Here is a 21628-nt window from a genome sequence, read left to right on the forward strand (position 1 = left end):
CTCTGCTTCTCTCCTTTCTAGGAAGAGAGAGTTGCTCCAGGAAGGGGGAAGTTCACTTAAGATGTGCAGAATGTGTAGATCCCACTCCGAGAAGGTAGATGCCCTACAACTAGGGAAGGGTGTTCTAGGCTCACAGTTCCTAGAAGTTTTGTGTCACCATTTCACATTTGGCACCAGAGGAATCCAGCCTTGGCAGATTCAGGGAAGAAAGCCAACAACACAGCTGGTGGTGTAGACAGAAACTCCTGTGTGACAACTGCTCCCCTAGGACACAGTTTAGGGTAAATTAACATTTCCTGAGCAAACCTGTATGTGGAAGAAGCTGTTCCCAATCAAAACAGAAAAATGAAGACAGTTCTACTCATTCATTACGATTTGAACCCAGGTCTTTGTATTTGCAAAGCCCATGCTCTTGGATTTGGACCTACCCCCAAAACATGTTTTAAACCTAGCATTTTGAAAGAATCATAAAGAGAAAAGTTGATTGTTTCAGAGGCATTAAAACTGTGCCCAGCAACTTCCATGGGCACCTGGGAAGCTTCTAAAGCCATGTTAGCAGGTCTTGTTTTGGAAAGAGGAGCTAGAGTGCCTCTACTCAACAATGGAAAACTCCCCGCAAAGAACCCCAACTCAGTAAGGACCACTTCTATGGGCTGAAGTTTAGGGGATCAAGCAGCTCAGGTGGGGGTCTTCTCCTGCCTTGATTAAAAATGTCTTAAACTCGAAGCAGAAGCACATTGGCCACCAACAGTTACGATACAGAAGAACACCTTTCATAAGTTGTAGAGGGAAAACTGGACAACTAGCTGTGTGTGTGTGTGTGTGTAGGGGTCCTGCTGCTAGAAGGGACAACTAGCTGGTGTGTGTGTGTGTGTGTGTGTGTGTGTGTGTAGGGGTCCTGCTGCTAGAAGGGGAGCGCAGACCCTCCCACCACTGGCCCAGAGCCCAGGCCTCCCAGCCATGTGTCTGCAGCTGCGACCTGTCATGCACTTCCTGGTCTGGGTTCTGTAATGGAAAGATCATTAAGCATGGGGGAGGGAGTAGAGTGAGATGAATCAATGAGAAGAGGTAACCCTGCAGCTCCCACTCTGCTGTACTCTAACCTTAAAGTCCGGTCAGGTTCCTTAAAGAAAAGGAATGTGTTGCCCTCCCCCCACCCCACCCCATACTAGGGCCTCTCGGAAGACTTCCCCTCCCCCACACCCAGCAGAGCTTGTTTGGGGAAGGAAACACCACTAGCAGCTGGGCAGGAAAAAGTTGCTGCTCCCTAAACTTGCTGATGAATTAGTAGAGCACTCAGCTGTTTCAGAATTTACCTTTTGGGCCCCCAAAACCAAAATGGGTGCTTAAGCGCACAACTCACCAGGGCTTTTAACATCCCAAGACGCCTGCTATCTCCCCTCCCTGTCCAATCCCACTGATGCAATGGTGGGTCTGGTCGCAGAGCGATACGGTAAGGAGCCTCACCACCCGCTGCAGTGGGGAAAGGGATGGGCTCTGCATAAAGTTACATTCTTCTTTTCAATGTTAAAGAAATGCCCCTTATTTTCACATAAAGAATAAAGAATAAAGGTGATAAACATCCTTTTGAAATGAAATGGTATCGGAAGGTGGGCGCTATGGGCTGGGGGCGGGAATGGAGAGTTAGTGTACAGAATTTCGGTTGGGAAGGTGAAAAGTTCTGGAGATGAATGGTAGTGATGGTTGCACGACAATATGATGTACACTTAAAAATGGTGAAAACAGTCCACTTTATGTTTATCACAATAAAAAAAATGGTAATGGTAGTGAGCAGTATTGATTTTTTAAAAAGGTTTTTACTTGGCAAAGTAAGTTGTCAACACTATGTCAGTTCCAAAATATCAGGGGGAAATTTGACTGGCTCATGAAATCTAAAACTCTGGGACCACTGGTCTGTTCTACAGATTTGCAGGATGGCAAGGACCTAGAGGGTCCACTGATGTAACACATATCCATTCTTCTCTCTCTCTTTCACACACACCGTGGAAATTGAGCATTTAGGACACTCTGTTTTGAGAAATTAAAAGAACATGGTTTAAGGATCTTTCGTCTTGAGATGGTATGGCTGCTTGGTAGAGAGCAGGTGGAAGAAGAAGGGCCAGGGGCCTGGGAAAAGGTAAGGGCCAATCCCTACACTGGGGACTGCTTTGCTCAGACGACTTGGGGATCTTAAATAATTAGAATCTTGGGTGAGAGATTCCTACTCTGAACAATGTCAACATTCCAGGTTTCCTAAGGGATGAAAATGACAGCCTAGTTTGAAATCCTTGTAAAAACTACCTAGTCCCAAATTCTGCTTGTGCCACAGGTGGTTGTAACTGGCTGGGTGCAGCGGAAAGAACATCTGAATAGAAATCACTCAGATGACTGGCCCTACCACTGAGTGAGTGACCCTGGACAAGTCACCTCCACAGTCAGGCCTCAGTTTCCTCATGTGTGAAATGGGAAGGCTGAATGATTTCACAAGCTCTAGGCCCCCGCCAGCTCTAAGCAATATTCTAAGTTTCCCACAGTTGAGCATAACTCACTGCACTCCCTCCCGATCCCACTAACACAAAGCTCCCTCTGGTGTGAGGGAAGGCAAGTCTCCTAAAGTTAATTTTCCATAAGTAGAGGAGATTCTGTTTTGGTCACAGAGCTCCAGCCACCAGCACCTTCAATACATGCTTCTCCGCATCTCTTCTTTCTGGCCTGTGGTGTTCTCTTCAGACGAAGCCTCACAATAAAGGATGTAGAGTAGCTGAGAGGCTGTGACTGACAGAAAGCTGAGAGCCTAGTTATTCTAGAAGGATTTATTTCACTGTGAGAACTAGCAAGGTAAATAAATTTTAAAAATGGATTGGGAGTCTAAGGGTAGTGGAGAAGGGCAGATATAAAACAAATGCCGGTTCCAAATGCACCCTTCAGGCAGTCATATAGTCTTGATTGCTCAAATAACATTGATAAAAATTTTAGATGCCAAAGGGAGAACCTCATTCAGCAGTTAGTCAAGGAACCTGAGTCTTCGCAGGTTCAAAAGCTAATTCTTAAAACCTAAGGAAAATAAACCTTAATTCCAAAAGTAAACGCAAGTTTGACAATAAATGAGCAGAGATTTCTGAATACAAACAGTCTCTTCTAAAGGGCTGGAGAGTCCATCAGCATTCCAAAGGCAGTGATAATTGACTTAAAGCCCCAGCTTCCAGGAAGAGGGTTTCCTACCTCTTCAGGAAAGCTTTAGACTACTTCCTACTCCCAGTCCTTCCTCTCTCAATACCCCCAGGCAAACTGACTCAGCCCTCTTCCACCTTTCTCATCTCTTTTCTCACCTATTCTATCTCTCTTCCTAGACCCTCCGACATACTACCTTCCTCACCTTTCACCCTTCCTAGCACAAGAGTTCGAGCTGAAGGCACTGATATTAGATAGACCTGAGTCTGAACTCTATCTTCACCATTTATTTGCTGTTTAACCTTGGCAAGTTTTTGTTTGACTGATTTCTCTGAGTCAGTTTCCTAAACGATTAAAAGGATATAATACCTTCCTTATAGACTTCATGGGGTGAAAATTAATTGATACGAGATTCTCAAAGTGTTGTCCCTGGATGGGCAGCATTGGCATCATCTGGGAACTTGTTAGAACCACCAAGCTGGGGGGGTCTCGCTTAAAAATCAAAAGCACTGGGAGGGAACACGGCAGTGGGTTTTAACAAGCTCACCTGGTGATGTCTGTGCAGCAAAAATCTGAGAACCACTACATTAGTTGATACAAGAGCTCAGTACGTGGTAGCAATAACTAGTTCTCACCTATTTTCCATACCTTACTACTGAAAGGATTTTATACTTACCTTTTTTTTTTTAAACTAGAAAGTTTAGGTGTTTTTTTTTTAATATGGATTATCACTTACTTGTGCATTCATGAATGCCTTCATTCATTCAAAAAGTGTTAACTGAGCACCTACTATGTATCAGACAATAAATTATTCTAATGTTCTGGAATGAACGAAAGACAAAATAAAACCTGACTTCAGGTTGTGTGTGTGTGTGTGTGTGCACATGTGTGCATGCATATACACACTTCATCACAGCCCACAAATGATGGTCAATATGTCCCTTCGCTTTAGGGAAGAGGCCCTCCCCTGTGGTTTCAGATGTCCTCATAACTCAGGGGAAGGAGGGAGGTTTATGTCCTTATTTGATGTAGTCTCTGAATGACACTTAAATGAGTCGCTTACTGTATCTGCATGCTTGTAAGAGTAACACTGGCCAAGGCTGGGCCTAACCCATGGTGAGACTAGGTATAGGACTGGCATTTGTTCTCAGCCTCCCTTTCAAGAAGGGCCTCCAAGACTTTTGATGTTCCCCTCTACCCAAAAAAGGTTATACAGATAGTTACTGACAGAACTGGAAGAAGACATTTACCAAACAACTTTCAATAAATCTGTGTTCTATTCCTGTGGCACACCTGATAGTATACCACAAATTAATATATATTTCTTAAATCCTATAATTATTCTGTGACTAGCCCACTATAGTACATGTATTTTTGTTTAAAACATTAATTTGTTAAAATGTAAACACTATGTAAAATAAAATTTCAGGACCTCCTCCTTTTTTGCATTTCTTCATGTTTTTAAAATATACATACTGGCAGCCTCACAATGCTAATGCTGCAGCCTCTCTGAACCATCTGACATGTTTATTTCCATTCATCAGACCTTGTTGGACTACAATCATTTTAGAAGCAATCTAGGTGGCTTATGTGTCCTGGCAACCCCATGACATTCTGGAATAAGTGTGACCTACCAAGAAAACTCAGGGGTGGCATCTGACATTTTGGGGACCTCTGATCCTAGACCTTCTCCAGGTAGGAGGTTTGGCTACTTTTGTTTTATTGATTAGATTATTCTAGGCTAGGGAACCACTTCCATTAGGGTAGCTCACAGACCCATGACAGATGAATCACCTCACAGTGAAGAGCAGAATGTCACACAAGAAATGGCACAAAGCAAGCATCTCTAGCTGTCCTTACTCCAATCACCACATAAGCTTATCACAGCAGAAAGGGAGGTGAAGCCTGATTCCTGTGAGATAAAAGAGATCGAGCCGGCAATGTTTAAATGCAAACATTGGTCTGCCTAAATTTTGTGGAAAAATCAAATCTGAGATAGGGATATAGTATAATACAGTGGAAAAAAACACTCGAGTCAGACCTACTTGAGTCCGAATCCCAGTTCCACCTTCTCACCAACTATATGACCTTAGACAAGTAAGTTACTTCACTCCTTCAACCTCAGTTTACACTTCTGATTATGGGATTAAACCTGTAGCCATGAGATCAGTGTAAAAATGTAAAGCATGCAGAGTGTAAAAATGCAATAAACAGTATTTGTTAATTTTTATTGTAAAAGACCTTTACTGACATAATCTTTCTGGGCAATTTGGCACTATGTAACTTTTAGAATATATCCTTGGATACATTTCTAAGTCTATTCACTTAAGTGCAAACTATTGAAAATAACATAAATGCCCAACAGTAAATAAAAAAAAAAACTGCGCATCCATACAATGGGATACAATGTGGTTACTGGGCATGATTAAAAATTTCTCTTCAATACATGCTTAAGTTACAAACCAGTATATACTGTACAAATCCATTTTTGAAAAGTCATGTTTGTATAAACACAAGAAAAATAGTCTAAAGTTATGGATTTACAGTTAGCAGTGATTATTTTTGGATGATGGAAAGAGTTTTCCTTTTTTTCTTTGTAACTCTGTATTTTCTAAAATTTCTATGATGAACCTAGATTACATATCAAAATGTCTATGTTTTAAAAAAGCAATAAAAAATATTCTTGCTGATTACATAGAACTTTGCCCTAGTGGAGGGAACAGCTATATGTTGAAAACTCTGTATATTATAAGGCAGAGTAAAGACAGTGCTGCTGGACTGAAAAAACAGAAAGTGGGGAGAAGGAATGATTAATTTGGAGATGAAGATTTCAAGAGGGAGGCGGCCCTAGGCTATGCCTTAAACTAAACCCAAATTAATCCTCAAGCTAAGAGTAAGAATTACAAAAAGTGAAGGGTTAAAGTAATAGAGATGGACATTTCCAGTTAAGGGGCCAGGATAAACAATGATTATATGCTGTATTCGAAAAAGAAAAAGAAAGAGTCTTGTTTGGCCAGATGGATGTATGGATGGATAGGAGAGAGAGGCAAGGGAGAGAGTGGGTAAAAATCAGTGAATAAATGGTGAAGGGATCATTAGCCAGGAGCTGGGTTTCCATCCTGGAGAAAACTGAGGAAAGGCTAAGCTCTAACTTCAGCTTTCTTTGTTGATTAAGTATTGAAACTTTATTGTTGCTGGTTTTTAACCTCTTTTCCTGCCCAAACTCATAACCGCTAAAGTCTATTCTTTGCCAAACTCCTTGACCCTCTCACCCACTTGAGGCTCAAAGCGCCTACACATCCAGGGCCTGGGAAACACAGCCGCATTCACTCAAATGGCAGGACCGGCTGCCGCAACACTCACCTCCTTTTACACACCCATCCCAGGAGGCTCAGCCATGATAGAACATGTGGGATAAGGAAGGAGCATTGAGTTTCAAGCTCCACTGGAGCCAATCTATCTTTCTCTGTGCCTGAATCTCACTGCACAGACCCCTCCTACCCAGAATTCCCATTCGCAGGCTACAAACCCTTTAAATGAAGGCAGTGGTCACCTTGTTTGGCAAGCGAAAAGGTGAGAGTTGGCATGGACCAAGACCCAGGAGAGGGGAACTCTGAGGGCAGGAGTGCAATGTCTTAGTGCCATACTGTGGCACTAAGCGGCAACAAGCCTACCTTGGGAGGCTTCAGGCAATTGCCCCCCTACTTGGCTGTCACTATCTGGAAGCCAGAGCAAACCCCCAAGTTTAGGTGCAGCCGCAAGCTTTTCCTATGAAGAAACAGTTTGGGATTCACTCCAGGTCCTTAGGAGCCCAGGCAAAGCAGTTAACTTTCAGCTCAGTCACTTGGGGCCTGGGGTGGGGGGTAGGTGGGCAGAGAGAAGAGAATGTTTGCGATAAGTCTGTGAATGAGCCACCTCTCCAGAATAAACAGGGAGGCCTGGGCAGGTGGACTTGGGAGACCAGGCGTGCCAGAGCAGCTGGACATCCCCTGGTCAGCAGAGAAACAGTTGTCTCTTTTCTAGGCTCTAGGGAAGGAAGGAAGAGGCAAAGGTGGTGTCTGCAGCATGAGCTGGAGCCCCCAGTGGCCCCGGAGGAATGAGGCACTGTAAAAACAGGGAGCAGCTGCTGGTCAGGCTCTCTGACCCTGGACCTCACCCTCCCTGATAATGACTCCCCAGGACTCACTTCTCCCAAGGCCATCCATCAGCGCCCCAGATACAAGCCATCACTCACTGCTTCTGCCTGACCAGGAAAGCAAGCACCCTGGTTAAGAGTCCTGCTGACTCACCTCCGTGCCGGGGCCATAGGCTCCAAAAAAATGACAGTCTTTCTCAAGTTTCTGCCCACCCCAGACACCAGGTAGTCAAGAAACCAGGGGACAGAATCCTGGCCTGATTCTTTGTTTGGGCTTCCTCCCCTCCCCCACCCAAGGCAAGGGCTCTGGACAGCCATTTGTTCTTCCCTGAGAAATTCCACCTCCCTGACTTCGGGGAGCTAGCTGGCAAAGCCAGAGTGGAAAATCAGTGGAGCTAATGGTGTAGCAATGCAGAAGCCAGAGCCAAGAACACAGCTCTGGACTGCCTTTGCTGCACTTGCCCAGCGTGGTCAAGCACTCCTCCCTCACGTTCTTTCACATGCTGAGCGCTGGGGCCTCCCTACCCCCACCCTACTCAGCTCAGCAAGACTTGCAAACGTGCTCTTTCAAAGGCACTCTAGCCACCCCTCTCAGGGGAGAAGGATGTGGGACAGAGCTGACCCTCCGTGGAGACCTAGTAGCTAAGCGCTCTGCAGATTTATGCAGTCTTACATCCGCCATCCTTGTTCTCAAGTGGGTCATCCAACGTCACCTTTGGCTCCATGTAATTCCACTTGCCTTCTGGCGGAGGGTAAAGAAACTCCTCTTAAACATCCAGTGTGAATTAGAAGTAAACAGGTTCTTTCCCCAGGAAGAAATTATGCCGGAGATGGGGTGAGGTGGAGGAGCACTCCTGCATGTGTCTCAAGGCAGCCACTGGATGGATACTGGTCCTCCGGCCACAGCAGTGGGCTGTGGCCAGTGGATCACAGCCTGTCTGAGGCTGGTAGTGGGCCTGGGGTGGGATCTCCCAGCAGCTAGGCTGAAATGCATACCCCTTTGGGCCAACGGCAGCTGCAGGACCCTGGGCTGGGGTTGCCTGGGGTGGCCAGGGCCCTATAACTTGAGGCTGGGGCAGTGTCTCTGGAACCACTTGCAGTCTCTCCCCACCGTGGGTGCAGGTTTCTGTGGAACATAAAGACAAAGCCTTGCTTTGTGGCGCCCAGCATCCAGGGGCTTGCAGCCAGAAATGGAAACGTGCGGCTTTTCCATTAAGTGTAACCTCTCCCCCTTCAACTGGCCACCAGACTCCTTCAAATCTGGGTAGGTGGGAGGAGCTGTAAAACCCCAGCCCCCATTAAACTGCTTATTAGTTGCAGATTTCCAAGCATGTAGGCAAGTATTCTGAGACTGCAAGTCTCATACTGTCCCCTTGATCACAGGGTCTGGGGTATTTAACCATGTTATGCTGAAAAGGGGGCAGGACCCCCACTCCCAGCTGTGAGAAGTGGCCTTGCAAGCAGTTTTGGATTCACCCACTTGCTTCTTTCCAAATCTTATTCTAAAAAAGAGAAAAAAACATAGACACAACCCTCCTCAAGCTCAAAATGTCTTTCGAGTTGGTGCTTATCTTTTTAAACGGGCATTCTACCCAATACCCACTTTCAGTCTATCTACACAGTGCCCTCCTCCCTCAAAGCCTGATCTGAAACAAGTTGAGCCTCCTTAAGATCCCAAACTAGAGAAGAGAAAGGAGAGGGAGGGAGAGAGGCTGGTTTTCCTGGAACCCTTATTAAATCAACTTTCCAAAGACAGCCAGAAACTGCCGGCCCTCCCCACTCCCTCAGGAGCATTTGCAGACTGGGGGAGGGGTTCACAACACACACTCTCAGCAAAGCCTTCCTGAAGGGGAAAAGCTTGCAGTGTAAGCAGGGTTTGGGGGAGTTTGCTTTAAACTTTTGGACCAACCTTTTTAGACGCTGATGATAGTCAGAAATTTTCTAAGAAACAGGAGGGCCAAGACTATGCAATACTTTATATGAGATAATGTATAGTTTACAAAACCTGAGATAGACTGTCTCTTGTGACTTCGCGGCAGCAGGGCAATGCTCTGCTATCGCAAAGCTCAGGAGGGACAAGCTATGTGAAAGGGCCACACTAAGAGAGGGGCTCACACAACCAAACAGGGAACTGGGACTTGTTCTCCAAGTCCAGTGGATTTCCACTTCTGTGTCCTCAGTCATTCCAAATCCACCCCTGAAACAAGCCCCTCACCATGTGCTGTCTCCTATGGGGTCCCAGGAAATGGTATCCACTATTGCTATTTATTGCTCATTGACTTTGTACCAGGCACTGTTCTAGGAGCTTTGCAGACATTCCCATTTGACATTCACATGACCTTAGGAGCAGATGTTCATTATCAATATATGCTATAGAGGTGCAAAGAAGAACTTTCCCAAGAACCAACAGGAAGAAGTAGAGCCAAAATCAAAACTAAGGCAGTCCAGGGAAAACTTATGCCCACACAAAGACTTGGACACGAACATTCGCAGGAGTTTTAGTAATAAACAAAATTGTTAATAACCCAAGAGGCCATTAACAGATGAATGGATACACATTCACCATATAATCCCATTATATGAAATTCTAGAGTAGGCAAAACTAATCTGTAGTGAAAGTGGATCATTGGTTGCCTGAGGTTGGTGCTGCCAAAGGGTCTAACTACAAAGGGGCCTGAGGGAAGTTTTGGGGGCAATGAAAATATTCCATATACTGATGGGGCTGGTAGTTACATTGATCAAAACACATCGAACTGTACACTCGAAATTGGTGTATTTTATAGAATGTAAATTATACCTCAGTTAAGTTGATTTTCTTTTAAACGGCAGCAGGGCAATGCTCTGTTATCGCAAAGCTCAGGAGGACAAGCTATGTGAAAGGGCCACACTAAGAGAGGGGCTCACACAACCAAACAGGGAAGTTGCATAGTCTTCACTGTTGCATAGCCTCCTATGGCCCTTCCACCTCTCCTATCCTGTCCCTTCTGCTCATGGGGCCTGTACCCTGTCCTCATCGAGCCCTTCAGCGCACTGGCGCCATCCTTCATCACTGCCTCTGTTTCCTTCTCTGTTGGATCCACAACCAGGAGCTTCAATTCCCCTTTCACCCCTCTGTCACCACCACCACTACCACTACCCTCCTAAAATTCCAGTGCTTGTAGACTTCCTGCTTATAAGGCCAAGAGCCATACTATTCACTTTCTCCATCCTCCATTTATGGGCTGCAAAAGAGTTTGTTGGAGAAAGTTTTCTAAAAAAAGTACTTTAGAGTCCATCATAAAGTCATATTCTCAAACTCCATCCAAGCCCTCCTTGCTTGAGGTCTCCCGTACTACCATCTGCATTTGGCTCATCCAAGTCTCTACTCCTCACAAACCTCGTGCTGTAACTTCTTCCCTTTACTCTCATCTCATCCGTCTGTGTCTCTGGTCACCCAGAGTTAACATCCAACCTGCTTAACCCCATAAGTTTTATTTCTATAGTGTCTCTACTAGTTTTTCCTTCTTATACAATCTCATGGCCCCCTACTCTAGTTTATACCCTCTCTTTCCCTAGCTAGACATTCAAAACAAACTTCTAACTCTCTTTCTGGCGACAATGGTGGCAGCTAACACTTTACATATAAGTGCTTTGTCTGGACTAGCTCACTTAATCCTTTATTACTGTCCCCATTTTAAAGATGAGCAAACTAAGGCTTAGTGTGATTGAGTAATTTGTCAAAGCGAGTAATGCAACTATTAAAAGGTAGAGAAGAATTCAAACATAGGTCCATCTTCTTCCTTCCACTCATCCAAATTCAGCTACCAGATTAATTTTCTGAATGATGGACTGCATCACTACTTGCTCAAAACTTTTCAAGACCCCCAATATCTACCTATTTAAGTATAATTTCTTTAGCAGAGCATTAAGGCCTTCCATGTGCTCATAACTCGATCCAATTTTTCTGGGTATTACTTCTACTCAGAAAACTACCTACTCACCAGGTAAATCATTTCTCTGTATACCTTATACACCCTACCTTAGTACCTTCGCTCATGCTGTTCTACCTTGAATGTCCTTCATTTCCCGCTTCCAAACTCCTACCTATCCCTCTAGACCCACCTCAGATGCTCTCAGTTCCCCATTTCCTCTGCATGCCTATTGCATTTTGTTATAACTCCACTGTGTAGTTTAAACGAGGTCTACTTTGTATTTACTTCTGTATTGGTCTCCTCCCTAGCAGATGGTGAACTCCCTGTGGGGAGAGACGGTCTCTCCCACTTCGAGTTTCCAGTATGTTCTAGCTCAGGTCCTGCCTTCAGTTCTATTACTGAATGCAACATTAATCTGTCTGCTCTAGCCAGTGTACCTTCTAGAAAATCTCACACACCCTTCTGTCGTCCTTCCCCATCACCATATGAGTGGACAAATATTCTCACTCATCATTCATCATTTAGATAGGACCTGACAGCGAGACTGACAGCCCTTTAAAGGCAGCTACCATTCATGTGCACACCTGAGCCTTTCACCCATTGCCGACCTTCTCTATTTATATGATCAGCCACTGGATTACAAGCCACACACCCTTTGTGGGCAGAAAAACCCAAATATTAGTTCTTAAAGACCCTCGAAAGCCACCACGTATGCTGTACCTGTAATCTCCACGAAGTATTTCCACAACTCCAGCAAATCCCATGAGCAGGAAGGCAAGTGCTTCCTGTTACTGATAATCTCTCTGCATTTCCAACAAGCTGTAGATCTCCCCCAACTCCCGTGACCCATTATGCTCCTTGGTTCTCAATCTCTTCGAAATCTCTCCAGCGGCACATATCCAAAGCAAATCACTCAGCAGGCCTCCAAACAGGCCTGTGAGACATGGTCAAGGAAGGCAAAATGGCAAGTATGTGGCCAAGACTGCCAACCCTCATAGAAGATGTATCTTTGGAACGATTTTTTAGAAGCCAGAGGTCTTTATCAAGCTTCCACATCCCTCAATATCCCCTGTAGCCTGATCCAAGTTCAAAACCCAAATTCATAAGTCACTCACTCCCCATTGCATTGTCCAACCCCATTTTATACATCGCTTAGGTTAGGGAACCGGCTCTTAGGTCCCAATCAAAAGTAATTTTTTTCAAAAGAGAAAAGCATAAACCCACCTCTGGCAAATAGATGTCACCAACCTTCATGACCCAACTTCTGATAAAGTTGGTTATGTTTATAACCAGGCCCTAACCAGCCCAGCTTGGGAGTCTCTCCTACAGGAAAGGAGTCCTTTGTTCCACTGGGGTGGAGCCTTCCCAGTTGATCGCATCACCTTCGAACACATCACCTTTGTCCCAGACCACCCTGTTTCTGAGGGCCAGGAGTTCGGGCTGACCCTCGGCTCATGCCTTACCTTGTTCAGGCAAGGTTGGAGCTGGCCTGGCAGTGCAGAGTGTGGCTGTGACCAGCACAGCCCAGAAGAGGAGGCACTTCCAGCTCCACATCCCAGTTCTGCAGTTAGAGGTTGGTGACAAGGCTCCACACCTCCATGGAGACTCTGCCTTGAGCTTGATCCTCCTTTTCAAGCTGACTCTGGAAAGAGAAAAAACCAAAAAGTTAAGAGGGTGGAAGTGAGGCAAAGAGAAAAAGAAGATGAAGCATGTCACATAGTCACCCTGTGCAGAAGGGCGATTAAAGCAATGACTCATTCCTTAAGGTACAAAGAAAAGAACCATGGTCCTGCCCTAACGAATTCGAGGTGATAGGCCTTCATTAGACAAGGGAGTGCTTTAATTCAGTTCTAAAACTATTTACTGAGTGTGGACTATGTGCGAGCCTTGCTGGGAAAATCGTCATGAAGTTCTCCAAGCCCTAAGCACCAAAATTGTATTGAGAAAGCAAATAGCCTTATGAAAGTCCCAAATAGTGTTGCCACTTCGTGGGCAAAGGCTTCACAGAGTGGTGGGACCGAAAGAGCCTTCAGTGTGTTGATGACTCTGGTCTACGACTTCACTCCTTCCAGGGCAAACCAATCCTTTGGTGCAGGGTAAAGAGAGATGAATTATGGAATAAGCTAAAGACTAGGAAATGGGAGCCAAGTAAGATGCTGATCCTCTCTGGACCTATGTGATGAGAAAGTTGAAAAAAGTGATTTGAGTGTCCTTTCTTTTTGTCTCCAAACTGTATGCACCCCAGGGATCTCTGGTTCTACCAGCTTCCCTCACGGAGAGAACAAAACTACCAACCCCTTAAAAAGAGCCTCAGAGTGTGGAACTATGAAGTGAATCCAGTTCTTCTCCCCAATACTGAAAGGTGACAGCTGATGTTTGACAGAAATGAATCCAGAAGTGGGAAAAAAGAGGTTGTGCTGAAGAGTCAAAGGGCTCTTGCAAGGGCTGACTCAAAGATGGTTCATGCCAGTCCCAGTTCAAAGCACAGCCCCTTCACCCTTCTCAGGTCTGGAGTGATAAATTTAAGATAAGCTCCTAGGGTCCTAAGGAACAAGGGATTGTTGCTGCTAAACATTTACCAAGTGATAAGACTTTCAGGGCACCGTCTGGACGATGTGGGGGTGACCATCTCCATCTTCCAGGTGGCTTTTGTCCTAAATACTCCAGGGAACCATCCAAGTTATTCAGAGAATCCACTTCCCCGGAACATGCCCTAATGTGGTGCTTCAGCCCTGCCTTCCCTGAGCCAGACAGGGCCCCTGCGAGTGAGTCAGTCCCCGCTGGCAGAAACCCCTAGATTCTTGGCTTCGTTCACGTGTGCTTGCCGATGGGAATATGTATACACTACCACTAGCTCCCTCCCAAGGCTTTCCTAAAATTTTTTAATGATTTCAAATCAAAAGAAAAGTAAACATTTCTCTTTTATTTTTCTAAATTTAGAGAAAAGACTAGAAGAAACAGACTGGAACAAATGTTTATTGAATACCCGCTACATGCCAAGCATGGACTAGGTAAAATCTATAAATATAAAACTTCATTTTTTCCTCACTATAAACTTATGCAGGGCAGGAATCATTATTTCCCTTAAGCCATGGAGAAACAGACTCAAAGAGGTTAAGAAGTTAAGCCGGTAAGCAACAGCACCGAGACTCTCATCGCCCTGGTTTTCAGATGCTAGGGAACGAAGTGGGAGGACGCAAATTAGGGGTTCATTAAACCTGGCTCTATCTGATACACACTCATTTTCTCCAAAGGGCATCCCTGTGCTATAGAGAAACTAAGTAGATAAGGACAGATCTGAGGTAACTTTGGAAATGGGGGAGCCTCGATTCTCAGTTTTGTGGGTTGGAAGACCCTTGTAAGCAGCTCACAGCTGTGCCATCTAGGACACATGGGGCACATAGGAAGGGGCATGATCCCTGGCTTGAAATAGAAGTGATGCTTGCCAAAGGACATCCCTAAACCACATTCCATATCTCATTACATCCAGAAGATACACTAAACTGATGCACATCTGTCATGCAGAAAGGTACACCCAACTAAGAACCTAAGTCCCACAGAAACCACCAGCGTAATGAATGAATTTTTAGTATCCAGTGGGAAAGGGTGGTATCATCTTGAGGTGATTACACTTGTTCACAAATGTAGCAGACAGGCAGCTTCCACCACTGCTTGGCTACTCTGTACCCTGAAAAGCCTGCCCACCTCCTCATAGGTGTGGGCTGGCTGCAAACTGTCCTCTTTCAGCTCTGTGATCAACGTACTTCAAACTAATCTGGCAGCTTCCCTGCAAAAATCTCATCCTCTTCTTCTCTTCTGGGCCTCAAGTCCTACATCTGTAAAATGAAGGTTGTTAATAAAAAACCTAGCCTCCCAGCACCAACTCCTGGAATGAGAAGGTAAATGGGCACACATCCTATTGTAGAAAACACTGTGATGTAAACCACTAATCCACACACTGCCTGGGACCCTAGGAACTACCACCTCCTACTTCTCCTCACCTTCTTCTCATTCTACTAATTAATAAATTCTTAAAATCCCATAGGAAGAGTCTCCTTCCTTCACTGCTGGACAGATGTGACCTGTAGCCTCACAGGTGTACACAGCAGCTTCCTCAGAGACCCTGCAGCTGGCTCCACTCCCATGTCAGGTCTCCTGGGACCTGTGGCCAACTCTGCCTAGGTGCAGAGGTCCTCACTGGAGTATGTGGATGGGGGATACACACATCTCAGTTTCCGCGCTTGTCAGAGGGGACTAAAATATTTGCCCCACCTACATCACAGGTGGTTATGAGGACCAAATAGGCAGCATGGGTGAGAGTACCTGCTCTCTTCTCTCTAAGTACTAATTTAATGTAAGATGGGAGAAAGCAGGGGCTGGAATATACCCCCTTGAAACTCTTCTGAATTCTAAGAGTAAAGATTCTATGATTGTCAGATCTCCTTGTCCAAAAATAATGTAAGGAAAACTAGCTGAAGAGTTCAAGGCCAAGTCTTCTTCCTTCTATTTTCTGGAAAAAGTAACAGATTAATTCTTGCCATTCCATTTATGACTTTGCCACCAAGGGAGAGTCACTTAACCTTTCTGAGCCTCAGTTTCCCACTTGTCAGAGGAGGCTAAAATACTTGTCTTCCCTACATCATAGGTTATGAGGATCAAGTAGGCAGCGTGGGTGAAAATGCCTGTTCTCGCCTCTCTAAAGTCCTAATCAAATGTAAGGAATTATAAACATTGTGCTTTGAGTCACTCCTTGACAGTATTCTCAAGAGATTTTGGCAGCAGGAGGACACGAACTTCTTACCTTACAAAAGTATTTCTCACTCTCCATCTTCAAACCCTATACTCTAGACCTAGCTGCTCCATACGATGACCACGGGCCACTTGTGGCTATCGAGCACTTGAAATGTAGCTAGTGCTAGAATTTGAAAACCTGGTATAAAAACAGAATGTAAAGTACCTCATTAATAATTTCTTGAATTGATTACATGTTCAAATTATACTTTGGGGTCTAATGGGCTAAATCAAACATATTATCGAACTCTAAAAAAATTAATAAAAATGAATTCCGCCTGTTTCTTTTTATTGAATTTCAAATGTGGCTACTAGAAAATCTAAGATTATATGTGGCTTATGTTATACTCCTGTGGGGGAGCACAGCTCTAGGCAACCTGCACACCCTGCCCAAACGTTTCTTCTTTGCTCTTCCTCCTCACACGATGGGCCAAGCTTTCCTATTCTCTGACCCCTAACTCAAAAAAAAACACCTCTTCTTTCCTTAGGCCTTCTAAATGAGGATCTCATTCCTCTGAATTTACAAAATACCAAGCTCTTTAACAGTAGGGTCTGTACCTGACTAACTTTTGTTAATATCCTTAGCACCTAATGTGTTAAAAGCAGAGGCTGACTGAAAAGAAACTGATATAGATACTCTTGCAGAAGAAAGATAGAGAATATCAAAGAAAAGCGATAGTCGAATACTCCTTGTTAGCCAGCCAAGCTGTATCTCAAAACATAACTACTGGGACATTTTTTAAACATTTCAATTCCTCAGAAATGAGGAAGTAACACCAAAACATTAATTCCTTTAGATAGGAAGAAGAGTTAACAGAAATGGTTGCTTTTCCCAAAAGTAAGCATTCTCTGCTCACTGAGAATGACAGGGCAAGTACTTATTAAGCATCTGAAAAAAGTTATGCAGTTCAGCTTGCAGAATTTTAGATGGTCCAAGGGAAATGCTAATTTAAAATTTTCGAGTCTCTGTAAAGTGTCCAAATGTCCTTGGGAGTGAGGTATACAAAAAATTAGTAAAAATAAAATAAAATAAATAAATGAAACACTAACTGCTCCACCATAATCTAGGAAACCTTGCTATTGGAGACAGGATGGACTAGTGACCACCATCATATTCTTGGAGTTGTTCATTCAGGTGAGGGCTATTTAACTGAAGATGAAAAATAGCTTCTTTAATTGCAAGAGGGAGTGGTAGTAAGGAGAGAATTTCTGTTTAAGGTAGATGCAATCTTGGGGGGAAAGCAAATATTCTAGCCCAAGTCTGGTATTTAATCTTCTCTGGAAGCACCAGAATATCTTCTCTAAAGCTCTACATCTGGCCTCCCACCAGTCCCTGGCAAATTCAGACCTTTTACAAAGCTCTTGGGAAGACAAATGCAAGACAAATTTCCCAAGAGGAAATTAAATTCAAGTGATGTGAGGCCTTTTTAGAACAAGATGTCTGAATCAATTCTCTCTACCTCTTTTTCCTCCAGCAGCAACAGGCTCCAACTTTCCTAGGAAGCTCTTAACTAACAGCCATTTTGATGAAAGAGATTGAAAAATGGAGGCAAGAAGAAAGCGTTCAGAGGAGCTGGCTGCTAAAACCCCAAACTCACAGGAGGAAATTGCCTATTTTAGGAGTCTTGTTTCAAGTCAACACCCAAAACAAACAAAAAGCATAAAACTCAAAGCAAAAACCCATGGCTTTTCCTTGGTCTCTGTGGTCTCCGTGGCAGGAGTCTGCCTACTCAATACTCAACTCAATCTTCCTACCCTCTGGAGTCTACCAGGAAGAAAGCCAGCCAAGGCTTATGGCGCTTACTCTATGGAGGTACTTACTCTAATCTTCTCCCTCAGGAAGGGTGGGACAATAATCTTCCAGGCTCCTTCTCTATTTCTGCCTGTTCTTTTGCTTCAACTTGCTATTCTAAGGGCATTTAAGGAACTTTCTAACATCCTCCATGGCCAGAGGCCAAGATAAAGAAGCACCCAAGACTGTCTACTTGGGAACCAAAGGAAGTAGTGCCCACTCTGACCCAAATTCCATCTGTGAAAATACCTCCAAAATGGGCAAGAAAAGCAGGCAGTGAAAGCACACATGTCCAAGTGGCTAACCATGCGGATGGCCCTCATTAAAATGCTGACACTCATCTATGACTAAGAGTAAATGCAACAGATATTTCAAGAAGCTTGTCACTGATGCAGTACACAACCATCCCAGCTGGAGCCAGGCCCCAGCAACCTCCCTGTCCCCAAACACCCTGTGCTCCTCTTGGGTCAGCAGCAGCCCTGGAGCTTCTCCCAACCAAGTGGGGAGAAATATGTAAACAAGTCATTAGGGAAGCAGGCCATCAGGACAGACGGTCGGCAATGGCTCTCCCACTCGACCTCCGTCACCAAAAGGAAGGGAGATGACCCAGGCTTGGGGGTAATTAGCAGACGGAGGCATGTCCCACGGGGCCCTGCTATTTAGCTTTTCAAGCCTCAGAGAGGAATTCGGGAGCCTGGGCCAACGAAGAAAAATGGCCACTTTGCGCTAAACGGTCTCAAGGCTAAGGTTCTACAATTTAGATGGTATTCTAAAAAAAGCGCTGGTCCGGAGGTGCAAAGGGCAGGGCACATCTGCGGAGGAAACAGTCACCTTAATTACCATGTCTAGAGAAAGTGCGATTTCATTACAGCCTCCAAAACTACCGCCCAAAGGAGGAAACCAGAGAAGTGTTTTCAATTTGAAAGAGACTGGAAAGGAGAGGGTGAGAGGGACCAACTCTCCCTATCCTCCCGCAACTATAGACCACAAGGTGCTCTCCTACCTCAAAGGACATTACAAAAAACCCCTCAGCAATCCAACCCCCGCTTTCAAAACTTCAGCCTCACTTATTAAATGGGAAAATGTCCCACTCTAGTTTCCAGGAGCTGCAGCCCAAATAATTCCTTAAAAACGCACAGGGAGCGCCTCTCGCAGCAACAGTCCTCGCCCTCCCGCCCCGCCCCGGCCCCGGCCGCTGTGCCCGCGACTCGCTGCCGGGAGGGTGGAATAGGGATGCGTGACGCCACCGCCCGGCGGCCGAGGACCCGACGGCGGGCTCCGCACTGGGTCAGACATTCGCACTGCCCCAGCTCTAACGGAAGAGACAAGAAACAATACTTTGGTTCCAGAAACTTCTATCAGGGCCAGTTCTGGGTCAGACCTGTGACCAAAGAGTCCATCTCCAGCAGATGAACCGTTCGCAAGTGCCACCCCCTAAAACCTTCTGCACAACCTGGAAAGCACTACCACCAACAGATCCTAAATAACGGGACCCAGGGTAACTTTTTTCACCCCAAATCCCAATGCCACATCTCCAAGACTTAAGAAATTTTAAAGAAGGAGATGGAAAGGACAAGTTGAAGAATTCCAGTTTTAATTTGGGGGAGGGGGAGGGAGGAAGAGGGATGTTAATAATGTGGCTGCGGTGTACCCCTGTGGGGTGAAACGGCACCAGATGCGGCTGCTACATCTGGAAAATGGGGCGGGGGGGAACGTGTTGGGGAAGAAAGATACCGCAGAAATGTTTAAATGGCTAACAGCTTCTGGGCCCAGGCTTCACCCCCCCACACACCTCCCCCACACATTCACACACGCTACCACCAAAGGTGTCTGGCTGCCTTCACGGGCTATGTGTTAAATGAACTCCATCTACAATGTCAATAAATTCCTCCGAAAATGAGGATTCTAGCCCATCTTCTCCCAACCTCAAACATGACGGGAAGATGGGGCGGAGAGCAGAGGGGTCGCGGCCAGAGAAGCAACATGCATTGCTGCTGCCGAGTGAACCGCGCCGGACAAAACCCTTAGCCCTTCCCCCACCTCCTAGAACCAGACTGGAACTGAACGTTCCCCTCCCCTGACCCTATCGTGGGGCTTAACATCACCCACTGGGCGCCCTCACGGTCTCCAAACTTCCGACCCTTTCGGGGATGGACTAATAAGCCCCTCTGGGAAGGGAATTCCTTTCTCGCTCTCCGCTAATGCAGATCCAGCCATTTGGTGACGACATAGAGTTAAAACCTATTCGGAGAGAAGCTGACCTACCCCTCCACTCCCTTCCCTCTTCGTGCCCCCACCGCTTTCCCACCCCAAACCCGACCCCAGGCTTTCCAGGGGCGGAAAAGGACATGGAAATACTCGGGATTTTTAGCGTTCCACCCAAAGCTACCTGCTGAATTGGGGTGAGTCCCTACGAGTGAACTAAAAAGAGTGGAATGCAACACACACACACACACACACACACACACACACACACTCTGACACACACACACACACACTCTTACACACACACACACACACACACACACACACACACACACTTTTTTCACCTCCCTGCCCACTCCCGCCCTCCTCACCCAGTGCTAGAACACTGAGGGCCGCCGCCGCCTTCGCCCTGGCCCTGTCCTTGCCCGGTCTCACCGTGGTGTCCACGCTGCCTCACCAGCTCCCCAGCGCGAGTTGGCGGAAAAGTTGGGCAGCAGGAGGAGCGACGGGACGAGCGCGGGCAGGGGGCGCAGAAGGCGACGCGAGCCGAGGGAAAGGAGGGGAGACAAAAGGGGGGCGCAGAGTGCTGGGGAGGGAGTTGGGAAGTCGAGGGGGACGGGTAACAAGCAGAGGGAGGCGCCGGACCCGACAGGGCTGCGGCGGGGGAAGAGCGCAGGCAGGAGGCTCCAGCGCCGGGGGCCACTCGGGACGCCAAGCCCGCCCCGGATCTGGGGGCGCCGCAGCTCTTACCTCACTCGGCGCTGAGGTTCCGCCTCTGGAGAGTCCGCCGTGGCTTGTGCGGCCGGGCGGGCGCCCGCGTCCTCGGCTTCGGCCCGCCGCTGCCGGGCTCCTGGCGGGGCCGCAAGAGCCCCGCGGCCAGCGCTCGACTCCCGGTGGCGCTCGGCGCCGGGCGCCTCCAGTCCAGGCGGGAACAATGGAGCCAAAGCTGGTGCCCCGGAGGCGGGGCGTGGGGAGGGCTCCCGCACGCCGCCCGGGGTCTCCAGACCCTGTGGCCCCCCTCTCCAGACCTGGCGGCGGCGCCTCACGATTCTTGCAGCCCGGGCTCCATCGCCCTGCGGGGACCCTGGCGCTGCGGCGTTCCCGAGAGCAGTCTTGGTACCCGGCGCCCTGCGGGGCGCCTCTCGGACAGGAGAAAAGTCCGCGGTCTCCGCTGCTTTTCCAGCTGCGGCGCGCGCTCGCGGCCGGAGAAGGCGAGGTCGCCGCAATGCGCTAAGCGGAGTCTCGGTCCTGTCCGGACGTTGCCGCCCAGCTCTGGGCACAGCCCGGGCTCCTCCGCGCGCTGCGGTTGGACCAGAGTTCGGGCTCCCGCTCGCCGCCGCCTGCTACCGAGGCCGCCGCACCAGTGGCCGCAGGAGCGCTCGGAGCGCTATGCGCCGGCGAGGCGCGAGGGCTCTCTCTCTCACTCCCACCCCGCGCTAGTCCCACCTCCTCCTCCTCCCCTTGCAACTGCCTGCTGGGCCTTGTAGTTTCTGAGCCTCGGGCCCCGAGAAGCGGGGAGCGGGCTAAGCTGCCCTGCACTCTGCTGCTCCTTGCCTGTAGTCTAGTCTATGCATGCATTACCCCCGCCCCCATCTGAGTATCTCCTGGAGAGCGCCCGAAATC

General features: G+C 46.9%; 1 protein-coding gene across 10 annotated transcripts in view; it reads right to left on the reverse strand.

Moving 5' to 3' along the window:
* Positions 1-21268, reverse strand: part of FGFR1 (fibroblast growth factor receptor 1) — a 45512-nt gene extending 24244 nt beyond the window's left edge. For 2 of the 10 annotated variants that reach the window (XM_039853900.1, XM_039853899.1), the window contains exons 1-2: positions 20756-21268; positions 12681-12859 (exon numbers count right to left, since the gene is read on the reverse strand). In XM_039853900.1, coding sequence (XP_039709834.1) covers positions 12681-12771 — 91 coding nt within the window. In that variant the 5' untranslated portion in view covers positions 12772-12859; positions 20756-21268. Of the gene's footprint in view, positions 1-7979; positions 8047-12680; positions 12860-20440; positions 20574-20755 lie in introns of those variants that run through there. The other 8 variants (XM_039853906.1, XM_039853905.1, XM_039853904.1 and 5 more) reach the window with 6 other exon arrangements.
* Between the last annotated feature and the right edge of the window lie 360 nt (positions 21269-21628).

Source organism: Pteropus medius, unplaced genomic scaffold, assembly GCF_902729225.1.
Source record: "Pteropus medius unplaced genomic scaffold, Ma_sr-lr_union100, whole genome shotgun sequence".
Lineage (NCBI taxonomy): Eukaryota > Metazoa > Chordata > Mammalia > Chiroptera > Pteropodidae > Pteropus > Pteropus medius.